The sequence below is a fragment of the Bubalus bubalis genome, chromosome 24, assembly GCF_019923935.1.
Source record: "Bubalus bubalis isolate 160015118507 breed Murrah chromosome 24, NDDB_SH_1, whole genome shotgun sequence".
In the NCBI taxonomy this organism is placed as follows: Eukaryota; Metazoa; Chordata; class Mammalia; order Artiodactyla; family Bovidae; genus Bubalus; species Bubalus bubalis.
The window spans coordinates 40,769,415-40,792,995 of NC_059180.1; the positions used below are offsets into that span (position 1 = coordinate 40,769,415).

At 39.9% G+C, this 23,581-nt stretch overlaps 1 protein-coding gene across 2 annotated transcripts in view; it reads left to right on the forward strand.

Annotated features, from left to right (window-relative positions):
- Positions 1-23,581, forward strand: part of MEIOB (meiosis specific with OB-fold) — a 43,889-nt gene that overhangs the window by 17,805 nt on the left and 2,503 nt on the right. The window contains exons 3-11 of one of the 2 annotated variants that reach the window (XM_044936379.2): positions 3,802-3,902; positions 4,787-4,839; positions 4,928-5,023; positions 8,581-8,682; positions 12,619-12,772; positions 14,940-15,123; positions 15,800-15,886; positions 18,409-19,406; positions 20,117-20,565. In XM_044936379.2, coding sequence (XP_044792314.1) covers positions 3,802-3,902; positions 4,787-4,839; positions 4,928-5,023; positions 8,581-8,682; positions 12,619-12,772; positions 14,940-15,123; positions 15,800-15,886; positions 18,409-18,525 — 894 coding nt within the window. In that variant the 3' untranslated portion in view covers positions 18,526-19,406; positions 20,117-20,565. Of the gene's footprint in view, positions 1-3,801; positions 3,903-4,786; positions 4,840-4,927; positions 5,024-8,580; positions 8,683-12,618; positions 12,773-14,939; positions 15,124-15,799; positions 15,887-18,408; positions 19,407-20,116; positions 20,566-23,581 lie in introns of those variants that run through there. The other variant, XM_044936378.2, reaches the window with a different exon arrangement.

The window sequence follows — 23,581 nt, forward strand, 5'->3', positions numbered from 1 at the left end:
CAGTGTGTGCATAAGGTGCATCTGTTTGCTCCTACAGAGCTTCAAAAGTGAAAGTCGCTCAGTTGTATCCGACTCTTTGCGACCCTGTATAGTCCATGCCCACACCCTCTTCTCTGCTCCCTAACCCCTAGCTTCTCCCCACCAACCTACTTCCCAGCTGCTGCTAGGTGGTGGTGCTTGCAGCCGCAAGTTTAGTTAGGAGACAGTGGTTAGGATTAGGCTCCCAGAATAAAGAGTCAGTCCCTCTTACCCCCAGCCCCTGCCCTGGGCAAGATAAAGCTCTGCAGACCTCCAGCCTCCTCTTTGACTGAAAGTGAGAGTCACTCAGTCTGTCTGACTCTTTGCAAGCCCATGGACTATATAGTCCATGGAATTCTCCAGACCAGAATACTGGTTTGATCCCTGGGTTGGGAAGATTCCCTGGAGAAGGGAAATGATACCCAGTCCATGGTATTCTCCAGGCCAAAACACTGGAGTGGGTATCATTTCCCTTCTCCAGGGAATCTTCCCAACCCAGGGATCAAACCCAGGTCTTCCACATTGCAGGCAGATTCTTTACCAGCTGAGCCACAAGGGAAGCCCAAGAATACTGGAGTGGGTAGTCTATCCCTTCCAGCAGATCTTCCCGACCCAGGAATCAAACTGGAGTCTCCTGCACTGCAGGCTAATTCTTTACAAACTGAGCTGTCAGGGAAGCCCACAGAGCTCCGAAGAGGTCAGGAAAGCATGTAGGTGGCACAGTCATTGTCACAGAGATGGAACTCAACCTCCTCCTAACACACAATGTTTTAGAGTGCTTTTACATCCTTTTTTTTTAATTTTTTTTACAAAGAAAGAAACTGAAACTCAGTTTATTGGGCAAGATTAGACTATTAGTGTGCTTGAAACTCAGACACAAATTGCTCTTTAAAATATTTTCTTAATGAAAATAGATTTTATACAAAAAGTATTTTACAGCTTTTCAAGGTTTCTAAGGGGACTTCCCTGGTGGTCCACTGGTTAAGAATCCACCTTCAAATGTCGTGGACGCAGGTTCAATCCCTGATCAGGAAACGAAGATCCCACATGCGGTGGGACAACTAAGCCCATGTGCTGCAACAAGGATCCCACATGCTGCAATTAGCACCCGAAGCAGCAAATTGGTCTTTAAAACACTTTCTTAATGGAAATAGATTTTATACAGAAAGTATTTTACAGTTTTTCAATGTTTCTAAGAGTGAAAAGTATAAATCTTAATATAGTTTTTAAAATATAGTTTAAATTACAACCAAAATTTAACTGTGAACTTTGAAATATTTTTCTATTAGAAATCATTTGATATTAACTTTGTGTGTGTGTTTTTACAATTTAGCAATTATAAACTATTGCTCAGTGAGAATCACTCAACGGTAAAACTCGGTTCCAGTTACGAAGTGGATGCCAAGTTACTTTCTTTGATATATTTACCTGTTAAAGAGTCTTGTGATTATTATTCACTGGGTGACATTGTTGCGAATGGACACAGTCTTGATGGGAAAATTATTAATGTTCTTGCAGCTGTGAGGTCGGTAAGTTAAAACCCCAACAAAGCCCAGTTCAATTTGGTGGGGGAGTTCTAGCATAGTATTTGTGTTTGGAAAGTAGTAATCACTGAAGTAAAATTTCCTCTATATCTTGATCCATCCTCAGTTGAATTTAGAAAATTAAAGAAAGCAGCATTTTACCTGAGAATGAGTAGCAAAATAAAATTGTATTTGAATGTTAAATGCAGCACACAGTCATAAATGATTCACTAACTATATGAGAGCTTTTCATACTTCAGTTAAACAAAGGCATGAATAGAAAGAGTAAATTCATTGACTTGACGATCTCCAGGAAGTTCTTTTAAATAATGTATGTTGAATAAATCAAGGAATTAATTCAGTGCATGTTCTCAGAGCTGCCCTGAGATGGGGGACAGAGTGAGAAGCCCAGGGTGCTGTGGTAGGGGCCCTGTGAGCTATCGGTGCTGGAAAGCAGGGCAGACTGTCTCATCACCTTTTGCATCCACACCTCCCTCGTAGCAATTACAGCAAGTTTTGAACGCCATTGGACAGACTAGAGTCACTTTACAGAGAGCATATTTACACAAAATAAAGTACACAAATAAGAATAAAGGAGCAAGAACAATTCTTCAATATACAAAATGATGATAACCAAGGGGGGGAAAGGGAGGGAAATAGATTTAGATACTTGTAGTTACTGTTGTAAGTACTTGCTAATTGCATTTCCATGTTAAAGAACTGCAAGGATGTCAATCATCCCCAATGACAGGCCAACAGAGGCACCACCCCAATCCAGCGCAGCACAGTGCCTGCCACACAGTGAGCACTTGGCGTCAGTCAGGAATGAGGAATAAACACCCTACATGACAGTCTTGACAATAGGAAAAATCCCTTTCTGGGCAACTTAGGTTCAATCTTACTTAAAGGCAGAATATGATCTCTGAATTTCTCTGAAATTCTATGTAATGCCATCGTATTACAATGTAGTAAGAATTTTCTAAAACTCAGTGTGAATATAAAACCTGCATGGGACTTCCCTGGTGGTCCAGTGGTTAAGACTCCACACTTTTTCAGGGGCCCAGGTTCAATCCCTGGTCAGAGAATTAGATCTCGCCACAATGAAGATTCCACATGTTGCCACTAAGACCTGGTGCAACCAAATAAATTAAAACAAAAAAAATAAACAAAACCCTACAACAGCTTTTTCCATGTCCCACTTCTGGCCTCTACTCTTTGAGTCTGGTACCACCTTTCATAGGATTATATTATTTCATTTTCATGCCTTTCTTCTCCCATTTTGCTTCCATCCCTCTTATATTTCCTTTTCTTTACATTTTTATTTAACCTGTTCTTTCTTCTGTCTTACCTCTACTTAGGTTTCTTCCCTTTAAAGCTCCTTTTCATGTCGCTTCCTTGCTTGCTGTGACAGGCTGTTCTTTCCTGTGACTCTGTCTGTAAATCTTCTCCCCCGTGGGCAGCTGTGACTCTTTCTCCAGCCCCTTCCCGTGGAGCTCAGTCCTGACAATAGATCATGGAGGCAGTGCACAGTGGGCAGCTGACTGTCCATGCTTGAGCCATTGCTATGTAGCTATCAGAGGTGCCTGCTGGTCCAATTTCGAACTCCCTGAGGGCACAGAGGGGCCCCTGAATTCACCTCCACCATGAATTCTCTTACACCACAGTGTGGACTGAATCAGACAGTATATCAACACACATTCCCATTATTATCCCTCATGTGGTTCTTCCAGCTGATTCCTAAGAAGGCAGCAATGTGGTTATTGATAACCTGTACCTGGGCCAGCAAGATGCCTGGACAGGCGAATCCATCCAATCACTGAGCTCCATGCGGGCCCTATGCCAAGCCATGGGGACACACAGACATTGAAAGGAATCTTCTACCCTCAGTGAGTCCACACAGCTGTCACCCAGGGGCCTGTCATGGAGTGTTTGTTCTGACACGTTGAAAAGGTCCCACAGTCTTTGGAGCACATATGTCTGTGTCTCTCTTCAATCAATGTGCATACCTTTCAACTTAAATATACAGCCTAGTGGGCTGCCGTCTATGGGGTCACACACAGTCGGACACGACTGAAGCGACTTAGCAGCAGCAGCAGCAGAGGTACAAGATACTTTTAAATACATATTAGTGAGTCTCACTATTTTGATATTTCTAATTTGTTGTTTAAAAGGTAAACATTTGAGTATTTCCATCAACAAATATTTAAGTACCTCTACAGCTATAGGTGAAGAAGAGTAACCATTTCCTTCCATTTCTAAGGTTGGAGAGCCAAAATACTTTACAACTTCAGACCGAAGAAAAGGCCAGAGGTGTGAAGTCAAACTCTACGATGAGACAGAGTCTTCTTTTGCAATGATATGGTAACTCCCCACATCTGTTCCAAACTGAAATCTGTGCTATTATTGTCAAGTCAGAACATTTTCATCTCATCAAGAGGTGATGGATGTCATATCAGGAGAGGAGTGATGATAGGAGGAAATGGTATTAAAAATAAACCTTCCTCTTGTGTTTCCAGTCATTATAGTCTATGAATACCTTAAAATGAGATCTTCTGATGGCATGGGATTTCATTGATGGATTCTATAGTAACTTACTTACTATCACACTCTTTTGTAACAAATGATCATTTACTAAGTCCCATTGATAAAGAACAAGACAGACTTTCTGTGATCCATTGGGTGGTACTCTGGAGCCAGGCCATGGGAAGATGGTGAAGAAGCAAGTTTTGTCACAGATTGGGTTCTGTGGGGGCTCCCAGCGTGTCAGATGTGGGGCAGGGCTACACCCTGAAGCATCCCAGGGAATACTATGGTGTTGTTTAGACTCAAGATTGAATTTGAAACAGGCCTTCAATCCATCAGGTTCCTCAAGCAGTTTATCCATTATGGGGATAGTCCCTTAATGGCATGAAAGAGTGACTTCACAATTTTTAGACTTGTAGTTACTCAGTTATAACTAGTGTGGAGTGACCTGGGTGATAGGAAAAGAGGGAATGGAAGGAGCAGAAGTTGTTAGAGATGGATGTGCTGAAGGAATGATTTCCATGGGTGTTAAATTTTCTGTGAAATAGGCAGAGTAGCCCTGAAAAATGCAGGAAAAACCAAGACCTTTCCTTGTGCCTTGGATCACATGGGGGATTATTAACCTCACCCATTAAGACATCCTTTTTCTGATAAATAACATGGTCACTGTCAGTGTTTTCTAATGTATTTGATTTTTGTCATTTCTTTTTTCACACATGCAGTTGGAATAGTGAATCTATTCTACTGGCACAGAGCTGGGTGCCACAAGAAACAGGTATCGCATACTTCAGTGATTGTGTTCAATATTTGTAATTTTTTATTCTCCAGTGTAATAATTTTAAAATGGCTTTTTCCCCAAACAGTAATATTTGCTGCAGATGTAAGGATAAGTTTTGACAAATTTCGGAACAGCATGACAGCAACTGTAATCTCAAAAACCATTATTACAACTAATCCAGGTAAAAAGCTATCTGAAAATTTTAATCCCTTTGGAAATGACTATATCATGTATTCCAATATTTGTATAGTGTGTTTAAGAATGAAAATAAAGCTTGGATTTCATTTGAGTTAAAAGTGAAAAGCTGCCTTCTATGACTTTTAAAACTTACAGTAAACTATATCTTTGATATATTTACAAAAGAAATGTGAAAAGCCAGACTCATTTGTAAAGCATTATCCCTTGTGTTAATTTTGAGAGATCAATGCCATTGACTGGATAACCTAAATTATTAACCATTTAAAAATAAATTTGATTTCACTGCATTCAAATAACTTAGTGCTGGAGCATGGAGAACATGTATGTAGTATCATCATGTGATACTTAGTTCATCACTGTGAGTGGTTGTGAAGTGGTTACAGCTTGTCCCAGTATGAAATGAGGGGAGTAGGACTAGGGAGAGGAGGGGGTGCCCTGATGCATCCTGAAGTTGCTTGTAGCCCAGAGAGAAAGGCCCACTCAGCACCCCAGGAGAGTACAGAGGTCCCAGGGATGAATAATCCTTCAAAAGTCTTCAGTTCAATTCAGTCGCTCAGTCATGTCCGACTCTTTGCGACCCCATGAATTGCAGCACACCAGGCCTCCCTGTCCATCACCAGCTCCCGGAGTTCACTCAAACTCACGTCCATCGAGTCGGTGATGCCATCCAGCCATCTCATCCTCTGTCGTCCCCTTTTCCTCCTTCCCCCAATCCCTCCCAGCATCAGAGTCTTTTCCAATGAGTCAACTCTTCGCATGAGGTGGCCAAAGTATTGGAGTTTCAGCTTTAGCATCAGTCCTTCCAAAGAACACCCAGGGCTGATCTCCTTTAGAATGGACTGGTTGGATCTCCTTGCAGTCCAAGGGACTCTCAAGAGTCTTCTCCAACACCACAGTTCAAAAGCATCAATTCTTTGGCGCTCAGCTTTCTTCACAGTCCAACTCTCGCATCCATACATGACCACAGGAAAAACCATAGCCTTGATGAGATGGACCTTTGTTGGCAAAGTAATGTCTCTGCTTTTGAATATGCTGTCTAGGTTGGTCATAACTTTCCTTCGCATCTTTTAATTTCATGGCTTCAATCACCATCTGCAGTGATTTTGGAGCCCCCAAAAATAAAGTCTGACACTGTCTCCACTGTTTCCCCATCTATTTCCCATGAAGTGATGGGACCAGATGCCATGATCTTCATTGAAAAGTCTTAAGAGAATATAAATGTAGCAAGTATCATTTTAACTATGCGCTCGCTCTACTGATTCATGACAAAGCAGTAACAGTGACTGAGAACTATAAAGCAATTTTATATCTTTGACCAAACCATTATCAGAATTGTTAGAAGTGAAATTACTATGAGATATGGTATAAAATAGCAAGACTGTGTTTTAATATCAGTAATTAGATCTTGCTCATCTATTGCAGAAATATTGTCTCCTTGAAAGCAGTATCATGGGAGGTGATATGGCACTCACTGATTTGTTCTTGTTGAACTCTCATCTACTACACATGTGCTGTGTGCTGAGCACCGTTCTGGGTCCAGTGACCAAACACAGATATCTCTCCTGCTCATGGAGCTCACATCCTAGCAGTGGGGAAACAGAATGAACAATTAGGATAACACATCCAAATTTTGGAATTTGAAATGATTGAGAAGTAAAAGAGAACAGGGTTGGGAGGGTCCAGAATGCCATGGTGTGCGTAGGGCAGGTTGCTTGTTTACATAGAGTGGTCAGGTAGGCTCAGTGAGAGGGTGCCATCTGAGCGGGGTGAGGGAGTGTACAGTGGCGTTAATCATAAGAAAAGAGCACACCGGGCAGAGGAGCCAGCCAATACAGAGGCTCTGCGGCCAGTGTGGCTGGAGCTGAAGGGGCAGGGCAGGAGAAGGGGCTGAGGTCAGAGAAGAAATGGAGGTGATCGGAAGGCTGTACAGGCTGCCTTCTACTCTGCGGGAAGGGGAGCCAGGCAGTGACATCATCTGAGTTCTAAAAGGACTGCAGTGGCTTCTTTTACACTGGTGGTGACACGCCGTGGTCTGTTCTTACCACAGCACGGTACTATCACTCTCCAAGGCTTTTTTTTCTTTTCAGAAGGGTACTATGGTTTCTTATTTTTAATAATATAATAATACTAATAGGCTGTTTTTAGTGCTTTCAATAACATCAGTGACAGAGTCTCCATCCTCTAAGGGTAAATTTGGTCTGGGAAAATTTCTAAAAGACAGTTGGGATTGTTTGATGGAAAAGGTTATCGAGCTTGATAATACTAATTGTCTCGAAACCTCAAGATTAAGTTAAAGAGACAGATTCGAAGGATATTGTGCATTTGGCTCTGAAAACAGATTCAGAGGGGAAATGTCAAAGTGTTTTGAGCAATGTCAACATAATTAGAATAAATGCCTTACTTATTATTAAGGAGACAAATACAAGGAAAATATGTATAAGGATGTGTAAATTTCAATATGCTTTTAAAAATCAGCCTTATTTCTAATTTCCTGGGTTACACATGCCACATAGAAATTAAGAACCTCTAAATGGTTTGGTGGTCAGATGTGGAAGGAAGAATTTCTGTCCCCCCCACAGACAGTCTGGGATAGACCTGTTGTCTCTAGAGATCTTGACAGCAGTGCCACACCCCACCCTTCCTACCAGTTTCTGCCCCAAGATTCTCATTAATTTACAAATATTTAGTGAATTCCTTTTATTTACCAAGTAGTGAGGTAACTTAAACACTTTCTGGAACAAGGAAGTACCTGAGAGGATGGATGCTGAGATGGATGGAAGGATAGTCATTATATCAGACACTGGAAGTACAGAAATGAAAAGACAAACCCCCTGTCTGGGATTCTGGTCTAGTTCTGGGGAAGAAGCAACAGTGATAAGACTTGTGGTACAACAGGGTGAGGAGGAAGAAACCCTGACTCTGTCCGGGGGTGTCAGGGGGTCTGACATCGGCAGGATGGCTTGCAGAATGTTGGGGGAAGGCTGGAAGACAAGCAGATGTTGGAGGTTGGGGCTTGGGGTTGAAGGGTGTCAGAGTCAGATAGTGCCTTTTCAAAATCAGATTCATGCCTTCTGGCACATTTTCTGACTATCCCAGAGAACATTCGTGTCCCATTTGAAGAATAAGCTCTTCAAATAACCTTAACAATTTTTTTCTGATGAGAGAAGAAATACATACAAAATTCAGAAAATATATAAAAGCATAAAAAAGAAAACAATGATGAACTATAAATTCTTCATCTTATAAGAAATAATCATTTCTTTGATATATATTCTTCCAGATAATTTTGCTTATGTCTTTTTAAAATCAAAGGAAATGTATGAAATGTTTTGTAAACTGCTCTTTAAACTCATGATATCTGCTGTACATCTCTCTGTGTTAATAGAGAACCCCATCACATTGTTAATGGCTTTGTGATATTCTATTTGTGGTATTCTTATATGTCTTCACTTTTTACCATTAAAAATAGTTTTGGATCATTCACAGTTATTTAAAAAGTGATCAGTTTGCAGTTTACTTATTATGCATTTCCAATTTAAGATACACCAGAAGCTAACATCCTTCTGAATTTTATAAGAGAAAATAAAGTAATGAATCCTCTGGATGATGAAATTGACAATTATTTGAAAGAATCCATGAATTGTAAGTAACCTTTAAATATTATTTGAATTTTTTAAAGGCCAGAATTTGGGTTTATAAAGTGACTTAGTAAAAGACACTGTATTCTCATTATGTAACTGCTATGTGTGTGCATGCTCAGTCACTCAGCCATGTCCAACTCTTTGTGACCCCATGGACTGTAGTCCGCCAGTCTCCTCTGTCCATGGAATTTTCCAGGCAAGAATACTGGAGTGGGTTGTCATTTCCTCCTTCAGGGGATCTTTCTGACCTAGGGATTGGTAACTGCTATACTTCTACTTTAAAAAGGTAGTTTAAAACGTTTGGAGATTTATGTAACCTCTTGCCAATCTGATGAGAGTTAATGACCCTCTCCCTAAAAAAGCAGCTGTAGCCATATATAGAATTTTGTGCAAAATGTCATGTATTCACAGACCCCAGATTGAGGCTTGACTTTAAAAAGGATGCTGTTTGCTGCCATTTGTAGCTTATGCTTAGAATGGGGAAAAGCAGAGGGAGGGCTTAGATCCCCCTGTAACTTCATCCTAAGGGGTGAAATTCTTTCTCATAATCGAGGACACCCAATTCATCTCAAGAGAGTAACAATTCAGTTAATCAAGGAAAAAGTATTCTGCAATCACCTTAACTTGCGAAAGAAGAACTTTATTATGCATTGCTGGGGGGTATTTAACACTTCCTTTCTTCATCCTCTCTCTCTGTTTTCTCCTGTGCAGTGCAGCTTGTGGGGGTTCCCCAATCAGGGATTGAGCCCTGGCCCTTAGCAATGAAATCGCCAAGTCCTAACCACTGGACAACCAGGGAATTCCCAACACATTTCCTTTCAATAGCAATCACTAATAGAAAAAACAAAACAAAACTACTGGTTTATAATTATCATCTTTTTGCCTACAAGAAGGGATAAGCTTAAAGTTGTATTATTTATTAGAATTAAAATAAAGCTACTGTTGTTACTTTGGAAGCATTTTTAAATGTCCAGTCATTTGTGGAGAATGCCATTTCCGGAGACTTCCAGGAAACCCAAAAGTGTTCACTGGGCCTTGAGATGGATTTGCCACACTGTGTCTCACTCAGTCCCTGCCTGTCTCTGAACCTGAAAACGGGGACAAGAACAACAGTGTCTACTCTTGTCTTCTCTAGGCTACTCAGAGCCATCAGATTTGAGTGGAGAATATTTTCCTGATCAATGGCTCATATCAAAGTAACCACAAAAGTGGTACTTAAGTTTCCCTTTCTTTTATTTCACTGTGGAAACTTTTTTTTTTTCCACTGTGGAAACTTCTATCAGTAAATTTGCTCAGAGGCAAAAATGAGTTGCAGTATCTTTTAAAATGCTCATTATTCCCATAAAAAACTTATAGGTTGAAACTGATTAGATATTTCAGAATAAAACTATCAATACTTTCTTAAAAGCTTTTGTTATTTTTAGTTAAAATAATGTTCAATATTTAAAAAGTAAACACAGAATACAGCAAAAACCCAGAAATAAAGAGTTATTTTGTGAAAATCTTCCAATCCATTTTCCAGTGCATATGAACTGACAGCAGGATAAAGACATAAAAGTAAGATAAATAGATACACATAACTGGACCCTTTATTGAAGAAAATTAAATTTCACGTCCCTTTCATGAATCACAGCCTTGTCGTGGGGAAGGGGCTTGCATAACTAAATCCTAAAGGAAATCAACCCTGAGTATTCATTGGAAGGACTGATGCTGAAGCTCCAATAATTTGGCCATCTGTGCTCATGTGAAGAGCTGACTCATTGGAAAAGACCCTGATACTGGGAAAGATTGAAGGCAAGAGGAGAAGGGGGCAGCAGAGGATGAGATGGTTAGATAGCATCACCGACTCAATGGACATGAATTTGAGCAAACTCTAGGAGATACTGAAGGACAGAGGAGCCTGGTGTACTGTAGTGCATGGGGTCACAAAGAGTCAGACATGACTTAGCGACTGAACAACAGCAACAAAACTTCATGTGCTTAACAGCAACAAAAGAAAAGAAAGTAGTAAAGCGTTGAAGAACTGACAACTTCTGTTAAAAGCTTTCTTACTTAAGTAATGTTTGGACCTGTAAGATTCCTCTAAGATTAAGAAAAATAACAAATGACTAATAGATTAATAGTTCTTAGTTTTGTAAATTTTCTTAGAATAACTTTAAGTTGAAGTATAACATATATGGGCTTCCCAGGTAGTGCTAAGTGTAAAGAACCTGCCTGTCAATGCAGGAGATGCAAGAGAAGCAGGTTCAGACCCTGGGCTGGGTAGATCCCCTGGAGGAGGGTGTGGCAGCTCACTCCGGTATTCTTGCCTGGAGAATCCCATGGACAGAGGAGCCTGGCAAGCTATAGTCCATAGGGTCTCACAGAGTCGGGCACGACTGAAGTGACTTAGCATGCACGTACTTATCACAAAGAATATGAACAGTAGACAAGAATGAGAGGACAGTACCATGCACCATCACACAGAGTACGCACCTGTTAATTGCCAGTGCCCATAAGACCCCTCATGCCTGCCCAAATGTGATTCTGACTTATTGCACCATAGAAACCACAGGTAAATTTAGCCTATTTTGGAATTTTAACAGTGAAGTTGTATCACAGGACCTCACTCTTGTGTCTGATGTCCTTTGTTCAACATTAGGTCTGTGAGTGCCATCCACACTGCTGTGTGTAGTGTTATTTTTCGTTGATGTATGCAATTCCATTATATGAATATATCACAATTTATTTCTCTTATTGTTTCCTTCTACAAAATTTTTACTTTCTCTTTGAGTGTGACTTTAAGTGAACCTCTGTCTGTTTTTTCTGTTGTTGTTGTTGGATATACATGTTCCTAGTAGGAATATCAGAGAAGGCAATGGCACCCCACTCCAGTACTCTTGCCTGGAAAATCCCATGGACGGAGGAGCCTGGTGGGCTACAGTCCATGGGGTCGCTAAGAGTCAGACACCACTGAGAGACTTCACTTTCACTTTTCACTTTCATGCATTGGAGAAGGACATGGCAACCCACTCCAGTGTTCTTGCCTAGAGAGTCCCAGGGATGGGGAGCCTGCCATCTATGGGGCCTCACAGAGTCAGACACGACTGAAGCGACTTAGCAGCAGCAGCAGCAGCAGTAGGAATATTGCTTTGTCATGCATGTCCACCTTTAGGTGATTCTGCCAAATGGTTTTCCAAAATGTCTGCACCAATTTATACTTCTCCCAGTAGTGTTCAGGAGTTCGAGCTGCTCTACATCCTCACCAATGGTTGTACTGTTAGTCTTTTAAATGGTGAATATTTAGTGGAATCCTACTGTTGTTAAATTTGCATTTACTTAATGATTAATAAGGCCAGTATGTTTATTGTCTCTCTCTATATTCTTTTTGTGAAGTGCTTTTTAAACTCTCTTCCAGGGACTTTTTCCCTGGCAGCCCAGTGGTTAGGAACTCGGTGCTTTCACTGTTCTGGCCCAGGTTCAGTCCCTGGTCAAGGAACTAAGATCTGACAAGCTGCATAGTGGGGCCAAAAATACATACATACATACATACAATCTCTTCCGCATTTAGAAAATTGAATTGACTGTCTTTTTTTAAATTGATTTTTAAGATTCCAATTTAGATATTTTGGTTATGAGTCCTTTATCTTCTTATAGATTGCTAGTATCTGCCGCTCTATGGCTTACCTTTTCATTCTTTTAATGGACTCTTCTGATGATTAGAAATTATTCATTTTAATAAAGAAATTTCTCATTATTTTTCTATTTTGCTTATTTTTTTACTTTCAGGTCCATTTATATAATAAGTTTTAATGTATCATATATAATAAATTTTTCTATTACAGAACTTAAACTACTACATATTTTCATTTGGGCTCTGTAGGTTTTCTATTTGGATATAATCCTTTAGAATTCTTAGAATATACTTAGAACTGTAATGACTTTTTCTTTTTTTTAGTAAATACAATAGTTGATGTTTATACAGTTGAACAATTAAAGGTAAAAGCTTTGAAGAATGAAGGAAAAGCTGAACCTTTCTACGGAATTCTTTATGCTTACATTTCTACACTGAACATTGATGACGAAACTACAAAAGTAGTTCGAAATAGATGGTAAGCAGCCAAATTACTTTTAGAAATTCATTCTTATAAGAAATAAAAAACAATGATTGGTAATACATTTTAAACTATATGAAAGTTAAAGCTATTCTTTAACATAGTAGTGGTTATGTATTTAAAAGAAATGTATAAATAAATAACACATACTAAAGTTTCCTTAACAAACTATTTAGACCCAAAGATTCTAATAGTCTTTTAAAGTAAAATGTATTTCAATGTGTTTTAGCAATCCAAAAATAGATGATACTGCCAAAACCTTTTAACTGGGATGACAAACTATTGTTTTGTAATGAATTTGAAAATTGTTTTGGTGACATCCTATAGCAATAAAAATAATAGTATTTTAGTAACTTGTTTCATGATAATGAAATGAAATGAATGATGAATGTGATTTCCAACCTCTCCTAAGTCAGTTAGTATCTACTTACGTAGAAAAGTAACCTCAAGTAGATTTAATTACCTTAGCTAAAAAATGCTTGGTAAAAAAAAATGCTTGGTAAGAAAACTCTAAAATATTATTGTGAAACTCTCCTTGTAGATTTGTAATTGAAATTTTTATTGACATATTTCTAGATTCCTATGGCACTGTAAGAAATAATAAACTGTATACTTTGTCCAGTTTCCCCCAATGATCAAGGATGAAAGTGAAAGTCACTCACTTGTGTCCAACTCTTTGTGACTCCATGGACTATACAGTCCATGGTATTCTCCAGGCCAGAATACTGGAGTGGGTTCCCTTCTCCAGGGGATCTTCCCAACCCAGGGGTCGAACCCAGGTCTCCCCCATTGCAGGCGGATTCTTTACCAGCTGAGCCACCAGGGAAGCCTCCTCCAGGAATGGTAACATTTTGCAAATCTATAGTACCACATCACAGACAATAATGATCTTAATTAAGTTCACTGATCTTATTCAGTTTCCCCAGATTAACATGTATCGAGTGTGTGTGTGTGTATGTGTGTTAAATTCCATGTAGTTTTATTGCATGTGTAAGTTTGTGTATCAACAGTCAAGAAATTGACTTATGGATTTCTAAAACATTGTATGATTTGGTATTAAAGTTGAAAAACCTAATGTAAAGGCTGTTGTATAAGGCAGGTGCTTATTTTTTGAAAAATACTCTTTAAAAAGTTTTTGTAAGTTATCACCTCCCTTTTTCCCCCTACATCTTTAATATTGATATCTGAGGAAACGTGTCTAATATTTAATTTTAAAATGATCTGTGGCTTATAAGAAAGCGGTGTCTTTAGATCATTCCCTCTCCTTGAGACTTTGAATTAATCTTCCTATTCAAATTGGCTAAAGTAATGCCTGCTTCAAAAATATAGAATAGCATGTAATTTCCCTGGCTCAGACAGTATGGAATCCACCTGCAATGTGGGAGACCTGATTCAATCTCTGGGTTGGGAGGATCCCCTGGAAAAGGGAACGGCAACCCACTCCAGTATTCTTGCCAGGAGAATCCCTATGGACAGAGGAGCCTGTGGGCTACAGTCCATGAGGACACCGCTGAGTGACTAAGCACAGCACAGCTCATCCCTTAAAGAGAGGAGTGTGTCACTAGCACTACTGGCAGCATTCAGGGTGTGAGCCTCTCCAGCCCTGGGTGATTCTGTGAATGTGCAGAGGACCTAGTGCAGGACAAGTGAGCATTCACAGAACCTAAGCTTTCCAGGTGCAAGACATGATTCCTGCCCTCAAACTCTGAGCCAGGAGATAAGCAGACCTATCTGCAGTAACACCACATAGGATGTGACAGGGTGTAAGTCCGTGCTGAAGTGTAAGTTATATGTCTGCTCAGAGAAGGGAGGGGATGGGGCTGGGGTGCAGGAGAGGGAGGCCCCAGTGGGGAGGTGACCCTGGGCAAGAACCCCAGTTTTGGGGAAGGTAGGAGGCAGAACCTTGAAAGGACTGGCTGATAGCGGTTTCAGAAGCAGGAATACTGCAAGTGAGGTTGACCACATAGAGAGCATGTTTGTTATCCTTTTGCATTGTGCCCTGTTATTTCCTGGGTCTATTTTGTGTCCTACTCAGGGCTGAGCACTCTGTAATTACTAACTCATGTGCTGACTCAGACTAAAAGTCTTAAGTAATAGTTCTGCTGGAGATCAAAGCTGTCCCTTAGGGCCTTCACATTTTATCATTGTCTTTGTTTCTTTTCAGTTCTGTCTGTGGTTACATTGTAAATGAAGCATCCAGCACTTGTACAACTTGCAACAAAGATTCTTCAGGATTTAAATCGGTTTTTCTCAGCTTTGATATGCTAATCGATCTTACTGATCACACAGGTACCCTTCATTCCTGTAGTCTCACAGGAAGTGTGGCTGAGGAGACTTTGGGATGCACGGTAAATAATAAAAATACTTAGAAATACTTCCAAATTGAATTCTCTTCCCAAAACATATGTTATTTTGGTGAACGTTTGATAGAAATTAATTCCTTAATAGAGGTCTGGGAAAAATCAATCTTGACTTAAACACACATTGTTTTAATGAATAAAGAATTACATGCTGTATATTAATATCCTAGCTAACATTAACTGTTAGGAATAACAGGAGAGGTCCTTGGTGACAGGGGAGAGTAAACATGACATTTTATATAGTCAGATAACAGTGGGCAAAAATGAAAACTTGGAGACACTGAGCAGGGTCCTCTGTGAGGAGGGCTTGGTGGTATTTCACCTACTCAGGTGCATAAAATCAGTCTGCCCTGGAGCACAGCAGCAGAGATTAATTTATATGCTTGGTGTCTCATTTGATACTTTCATTGTTAGAACCGGCTCCAAAATTTTACCATTGAACTTCAGTGGTGTCCACTTTGTCAAGAGCAGCTTTCTGTGCTGGCCTCTGGCTGGCTTCAGAGATTCAGTTTAGAGCCTGTCTGGCCGCGTCTCCTCCATCAAGAGAGTTGAGCTGTAATAACTATGGATAAAATTTCATCTCTAGAGCAAATTTAAGTTTTACATTATTGTCAAAATGAGTTATCTATATATTCTTCGGAAATGTTTAATTTTTTTAATCCAGGTAGATGAGTTTCTTGCAATGACGGATGAACAGAAAACAGCATTAAAGTGGCAGTTTCTTTTGGAAAGAAGCAAAATTTATTTAAAAGTTAGTGCACTTTATAATAATTCTATGTAAATAATATAGTGTAATATAAATAATACTATTCTATATATTCAATTAATATGAAAATCCCAGAGTATGACCTAGTAAATTAGGGAATTTGTTATTTTTAATAATGTTCAATTCCCAAATGTGCAGAAGGGTTTGGCTACCATAGAAACAGTGAAAGTAATCAGGTTTTTTCATATAGCATAAAGAATTACAAGGCTTCCCTGGTGACTCAGGAGTAAAGAATCTGCCTGCAATTCAGGAGACAAAGGAGATGCGAGTTCTATCCCTGGGTTGGGAAGATCCCTTGGAGGAGGGCATGGCAACCCACTCTAGTATTCTTGCCTGGAGAATCCCATGGACAGAGGAGCCTGGCAGGTTACAGTCCATGGGGTCACAAAGAGTTGGACACAACTGAAGTGACTAAGTGGACACACACACACAAGAATTACAAATGACACAAAAGAAAAAGACCAGCAAAGAAAATATCCATTAATGTTAACGTCAAGGCTAGACACTGGGCTTTAGAGTCAGAGCGGGGTGTCCCTGCCCCCATGGGCAGTGATCCTCACTTCAGTGAGTCGTATTCAACAGCATAGTTACATACTTATGTGCTGGGGTGATAGAGACTTGGTTTGAATCCCAGTTCCACCATTCCTCAGCCCATGTGACCTTGGGGAGGTTAATTCTCTAAGCCCCTAATCTGCTGTGATCCTACAACTCTGACCAGAGCAGATTCCCGTAGCAATAGCAACACTTCAGTGTTGGAAGGGCACAGGATCTTAGTGTTAAAGATGTAAAACAGGCAGTGGGATAAACTCCCCTTATTTTGCAAATGAGGAAAATAGGACAAGAAATGTTGCTTCTTGCCCAAAGTCACTGGTGAGATAGGGCTACCATTTATATTATTCCAGATGTTTTCTCTTCACACTCTAAAACATCTTCAGGCTCTTAAATGAGTTATACCTGTCAATATTTATTGTACTAGAACTTACATTGAGGAAAACTTTAAATGTATTCACGAGCACACAGTCTTTTAGCAGTCAGAACTGCTATCATCTCATGTCTGGTAGCCTCTTGAAACTACAGTGCACTCTGGTGAAAGAATGCAAGTAAGAAAGGCAGACAGCAATTTCACATTATTATGAAGATAGCTTTGATCAGGGAGAACCTGAAAGAGAACTCTGGGTCTGCTCCACCTCAGCTCTGAAGCAGGCTTTCCCATTTCCCAGTGGCTCCTGCCCTTGCAGCCTCAAGCATATCTGAACAGATTGCACACCCAGAGTCACCAATGGCCTTACCAGTATTTCTAGGACCTTGGTTTGAGAATACCCTATCTCTTCCACCACGAGCATGGATCGTCCCAAATACTGTACTCTATTCCCAAGTCAGAATATACTCAGATCCCTGCCTGGCTATATGGTTTCCTTCCAAATAACAGGTACCAGTTGCTGTGAGTTTCATAAATTTAAATTCATGACACTCTGCTTATATTTTTCAAACTGGATTCAAATATAACAACTGCTCTCAGTTTGTACCTTTCCAAGGAATATGTTAGAAAGATACTTGTCAGGGACTTCCCTGGTCGTCCAGTGGCTAGGTCTCTGTGCTCCCGAAGCAGGGGTCCTGGGTTCAATCCCTGGTCTAGGAACTGGATCCTACATGCCACAGTTTGAATGCTGTAACTAAAGATTCCACATGTTGCAACTAAGATATGAGTCAGCCAAATAAATAAATAAATGTCTTAAAAAAAAGATATTGTCAGATTTAACAAAGTTTTAAAGCAGATAGTGATTATATCACAAAATGTAATAAGGATTATGAGACAAATATAATTTAAATTGTTATAAAAGTTAGAATATGTAATTAAAAAATAAGAACTTATATTTCTCTGCAAATAAGCTAAAAACAAAGGATTTCCATATAGGACACTTTGTATATTAATCATATTTCAATAAAAAACAATGGCTACTTAAAATTATTCATTTGGAGGGATTTCAAACTGTTACTCATTTTAATGTTTTAAAACATACAGTGTCACAAAATGTAATCAAGATTATGAGACTCATACAATTTCAATTGTTATAAATGAGAATGTGTAATTTAAAAATTTAATTGTCATAAGTGTGACATCATTATTCATAAGCTGTGTCATGATATCGGATCTGCTCTAACAGACCATGTCATTGCTGCGTGTTCATGTCTGTCATAGCTGGTGGTCTGAACACACTTTAAGTCCTTTTTCTACTTGTTGGATTTGATATCCCAACTTTCTTACCTGAGAGAAACGTCATGAAAAAATGACCTGGATTCTTACAAAATCACTGTCAGAAACCAGATCCATAATTTTTCTCCCAACTCTACCTGAGACTGGAACTCTTTCCATTGTCTTACAACTTTAATTGAAGTTTTTGTTCACATATTAAACAAAACTCATTGATGTTCTCTGTTTGTGGTCATTGGTTTTCAGTTTTATATACCAGGTGATTTTAAAAACTCTCTCTTTTTTCTTCTTGCAGTTTTTTATATCGCACAGAGCAAGGGGTGGACTGAGAGTGAGTGTGCTTTCATGTAAGCTTGCAGATCCTATTGAGGCAAGTAGGAACTTGTCTGGACAAGGAAATGTTCAAAACTAGATACAGTTTTAAACTCTGGAAAAGAATACGCATTTTAACCACCTTAAAAGTGGGAAATGAGTTTGAAAATTACAGATATACTTGTATCTTGTTCAAATGTGGTGAGAATGTTCCTGTAAATTGTCATTCTGTTGCCCCCTAGAGTTGACTCCAGGTGAATCCTAAAATCTCCCTCTTATTTAAGCTCATTTCTTAGAAGCCTTTTTCTATTGGCTTGGCCCTCTCTCTTCCCAAGCTGGAAAATGGTTGCATGAATTAATAAACAAGTTTACTCTCCTACAAACACAATGATTTATTTTCTTAAATCCCTTTCCCCTCTGTCTTGTCTTCTTGGAGAAAGATCAGAACCTCCACAAATGCCTTGGCCCTGTCTCAGACCACTTGGCTGGAGTCGATGGGCGTGTATGGCACGTTCTCCCTGTGCCAGGTGGGGACAGCAGACATCCACGGGCAATGCTGTGCAGCTGCTTTACATGCTGTAGAGCTTTTCTAATCTGTTGCCTTCTCTGATGACACATCAGAGCTAGCCAAAGCTTGTGAAGGCTTGCTGACTCAGGCTTGACACCTGTGGGTCTGAATCAACTGGGAGGAGATCAGCTTCAGAAGTTTCATGAGCGGTGCTGAGTCCTGGGAACTTGCAGGCGTGGGAGACTTCTTGGCTTTGGCTGGACACGGCCCCACTCCAGCTGCCTTTGAAGCAGCCCCAGAGCACTCTACTCAGCCCACACCATCTCCAGTCACTGGTCTCTTACTTCGAGGCACAGACCCGTCACCACGGTCAGCGTTGATCCAAGGTGTGGGAGGTTTAGCCAACGTAATTTGAGTCTGGTGATTTAAAGATCACCACCTACCACCCACCGCAGGAGTGATATAAAGAAAAAGTAAGTATATGAAATTCCTTTGTAAGTCTGGTGTTCTGGTGTTGGGAGATAAACTTATTTTGTTGTAGGGTTTTCTCTGGCTTTTACCATGTGAGACCATGGGGGAGGGATATGAGTTGACCCCCAGTGTGCCCAAATTGTGGTGATAAATGAAGTAATGAAGGACGTGGCCATAGGTATGCAGATATCAAGTGTGCTTGATGAAGGGCTTCTTTCCTTTCCCCTGTGGGGAGGGGGTGAGTGTGTTTATCAGGGTGACTGTGAAGGTGGACAGGGAGGGAAGGAAGGCAGGAAAGAGAGCTGTGTGGGGTGAGAATGCTTGGCCCAAACAGTGTGTCCAGAGCTGCTGTGCCAGGCCTGCTAGGGCCCTGACCTCTAGCAGCATGCCCCAGAGTGCCAACACCTGGGCCAGCATTCCCAGAGTAGGCACATACGCAGTGCCCAGGGCCCCTAACCAAGGCCTGTGAGGGCTCTGTGTGACCTCCTCACTGCTACCATGGTAACCTCTCAGTCCACTAGCATTTAACCAAGGAGACACCATGCCTGTCACCAGAGGGACATCACAGTCACTTATTTCTTCTGATGAAGTAGGAATCTATAGGGCTAGCTGTCAAGCTGCACTGAATCAGAGGTGCTTCACAAGGCTTAACTTACACATTTACGGAATGAAGGCTACAAATTGTCAACATCTAAAATTGGGCTTTTTTTAGCTGAATACAGGCACTTAAACAAGTAAAAGAAAGAAGCATTCTGCCCTGTCAACACAAAGTCCACAACCCCTCTGCCCAGAATCTGCTTTTCTACTGCTCTCCAGAAGCTGCTCTTCCTGATCCTAGTGACTTTGATCTGCATATTCTATATTGGGTTTATAAACAGTTGGATGACTGTGATTTTTCCTAATCTTCTATGAGTGGTTCATTTAAGAACAATATTCCTTTCCTAATTCTGCTTTGGTGAGGGTTTGGTTTTGTTTTGTTTTACAATATGCTATACATACATTTATCCACCTTTTACTCTTCTTGAGGAACCTGGAGCTGTTTTTGTCTTTTTAAAAAATATTTGTTTGGCTGCATTGGATCTTAGTTGTGTCATGTGGGATCGGGTTCCTTACTTGTGGCATGTGGGCTTTGCTGCCCCATGACAGGTGGGATCCTAGTTCCCTGACCAGGGATCCAACCCATGTCCCCTGCATTGCAAAGCAGATTTTTAACCACCGGGAAAGTCCTTGTTTTTGCTTTTCAAATATTTTTATTATAAAGTTTACATGTTTATTGTAGAAAAATTAGAGGAAATAATAGATAACTCCTCCCCCCAAAAGAAAGATAAAGGAAAACCCATAATCTCCATTCCCAAATTTTTTAAACTGGTAGGAAACATTTTATTATGCATGTTTTTTAAAATTGTGGTAAAATATACATTACATAAAATGTATCATTCTAACCATTTTTAAGAGTATGATTTGAGTGGCAATAAGTACATTCACAATTTTGTATAAACATCACTGCTCTCTATTCCAGAAGATTTTAATCATCATGAATTGAAATTCTGTACTCATTAAGACACAATAACTCCCATTTGCCCCTACCCTCGTCTCCAGCAATCTGTAATGTACTCGGTCTCTATGAATCTAACTATTCTAGGTACCTGGTACACAGGGAATCTTGCAGCACTTGTCCTTTTGTGGCTACCTTGTTTTTCTGAGGATAATGTTTTCAAGGTTCATCCATGTTACAACGAGTCAGAATTTCATTCCTTTTTGTGGCTGAGTAGTATGTATGAATTGGATAAATTCACCACCTTTTGTTTATTTATTCATGTCTTGGTGGACAGTTGGGCTGTTGCACCTTTTAGCTATTATGATTAGCCAACCATGGCTGCCATGAACATTTGTGTACAGGCATCCCACATTTCTGTAAATGTGTTTCCTGACTTTTTAAAAAATCATCTCTCTATCCATCTTTCTATGTTAAAGCATGTAATTTATAAAATTAAACCAGAAATATGATTTACAAATATAGGTTATACTATAATCTACTTTTATACTTAATAATTTATAATAAACTTTTCATGCTATTAAATATTCTACACAGTTTCAATGACTGCCCATTATTTTATTATATGAGCATAGGATAGTGAATGGCTTCCTAGGTGGCTCAGTGGTAAAGAATCTACCTGTCAATGCAGGAGATGCAGGAGACACAGGTTCGATCCCTAGGTGCTGAAGATCCACTGGAGCAGGAAATGGCAACCCACTCCAGTATTATTGCCTGGAGAATCCCAAGGACAGAGGAGCCTAGCAGGTGATAGTCCATAGGGTCACAAAGAGTCAGACACAACTGAGCGTGTATAGAATAGTGAATGTAATCAATGTGATAACACTTGACACTTAAAATGTTTCCCACTTTTTGCTGTTACAAATAATGACCATAGCTAAATCTTTGGCCGCATTCTTAATTATTTCTTTGGGGTAAGTAAGTTTCTAGATTATTAAGTTGCTGCAATAATGTCACATTATTGAATGTGATGGATTTTGTGATAAGCACTTTATCCTATCTGGTTTATGCAGTTACTGTTATTTTGCCCATTTTATAGATGGGACATGAAGGCCAAGTTAGAGGAGGTAGATTTGGAGGTGGCTAAGTGGACAGGTTCTGTGGCTGCAGGCTCAAACCTCAGTTGTTACTCCCAGGATGGGCCCTAACTCTGAGATTCTCCACATTTGTGGTTCCCCTCCAGTAAATGGGGATAATAATACCAACTCCTGCTGGCAACTGTTAAGACTAAAACAGAGTTTTGCCAAGAGAATGCACTGGTCATAGCAAATATCCTCTTCCAACAACACGAGAGATGACTCTACAGATGGACATCACCAGATGATCAATACTGAAATCAGATTGATTATATTCTTTGCAACCAAAGATGGAGAAGCTCTATACAGTCAGCAAAAAAAAAAAAAAAAAAAAAAAGGGAGCTGACTGTGGCTCAGATCATGAACTCCTTATTGCCAAATTCAAACTTAAGTTGAAGAAAGTAGGAAAACCACTAGACCATTCAGGTATGACCTAAATCAAATCCCTTATGATTAGACAATAGAAGTGACAGATAGATTCAAGGGATTAGATCTGATAGAGTGAGTGCCTGAAGAACTATGGACAGGGGATTGTGACATTGTACAGGAGACAGTGATCAAGACCATCCCCAAGAAAAAGAAATGCAAAAAGGCAAAATGGTTATCTGAGGAGGCCTTACAAATAGCTGAGAAAAGAAGAGAAGCTGAAGGCCAAGGAGAAAAGGAAAGATATACCCATCTGAATGCAGAGTTCCTAAGAATAGCAAGGAGAGATAAGAAAGCCTTCCTTGGTGATCAATGCAAAGAAATAGAGGAAAACAACAGAATGGGAAAGACTAGAGATCTCTTCAAGAAAATTAGAGATACCAAGGGAACATTTCATGCAAAGATGGGCACAATAAAGGACAAAAACGGTATGGACCTAGCAGAAGCAGAAGATATTAAGAAGACGTGGCAAGAATACACAGAAAAACTATATAAAGAAGATCTTGATGACCCTTGATGACCACAATGGTGTGATCAGTCACCTAGAGCCAGACATCCTGGAGTCCAAAGACAAGTAGGCCTTGGGAAGCATCACTATAAATAAAGCTAGTGGAGATGATGTAATTCCAGCTGAGCTATTTCAAATCCTAATAAACAATGCTGTTAAAAGTGCTGCACTCAATATGCCAGCAAATTTGGAAAACTCAGCAGTGGCCACAGGACTGGAAAAGGTCAGTTTTCATTCCAACCCCAAAGAAAGGCAATGTCAAAGAATGTTCAAACTAACACACAATTGCACTCATCTCGCATGCTAGCAAAGTAATGCTCAAAATTCTCCAAGCCAGGCTTCAACGGTATGTGAACAGTGAACTTCCAGATGTTCAAGCTGAATTTAAAAAGGCAGAGGAACCAGAGATCAAATTGCCAACATCTGTTGGATCATTGAAAAAGCAAGAGAGTTCCAGGAAAACATCTACTTCTGCTTTATTGACTACGCCAAAGTCTTTGATTGTGTGGATTACAACAAACTGGAAAGTTCTTCAAGAGATGGGAATACCAGACCACCTGACCTGCCTCCTGAGAAATCTGTATGCAGGTCAAGAAGCAACAGTTAGAACTG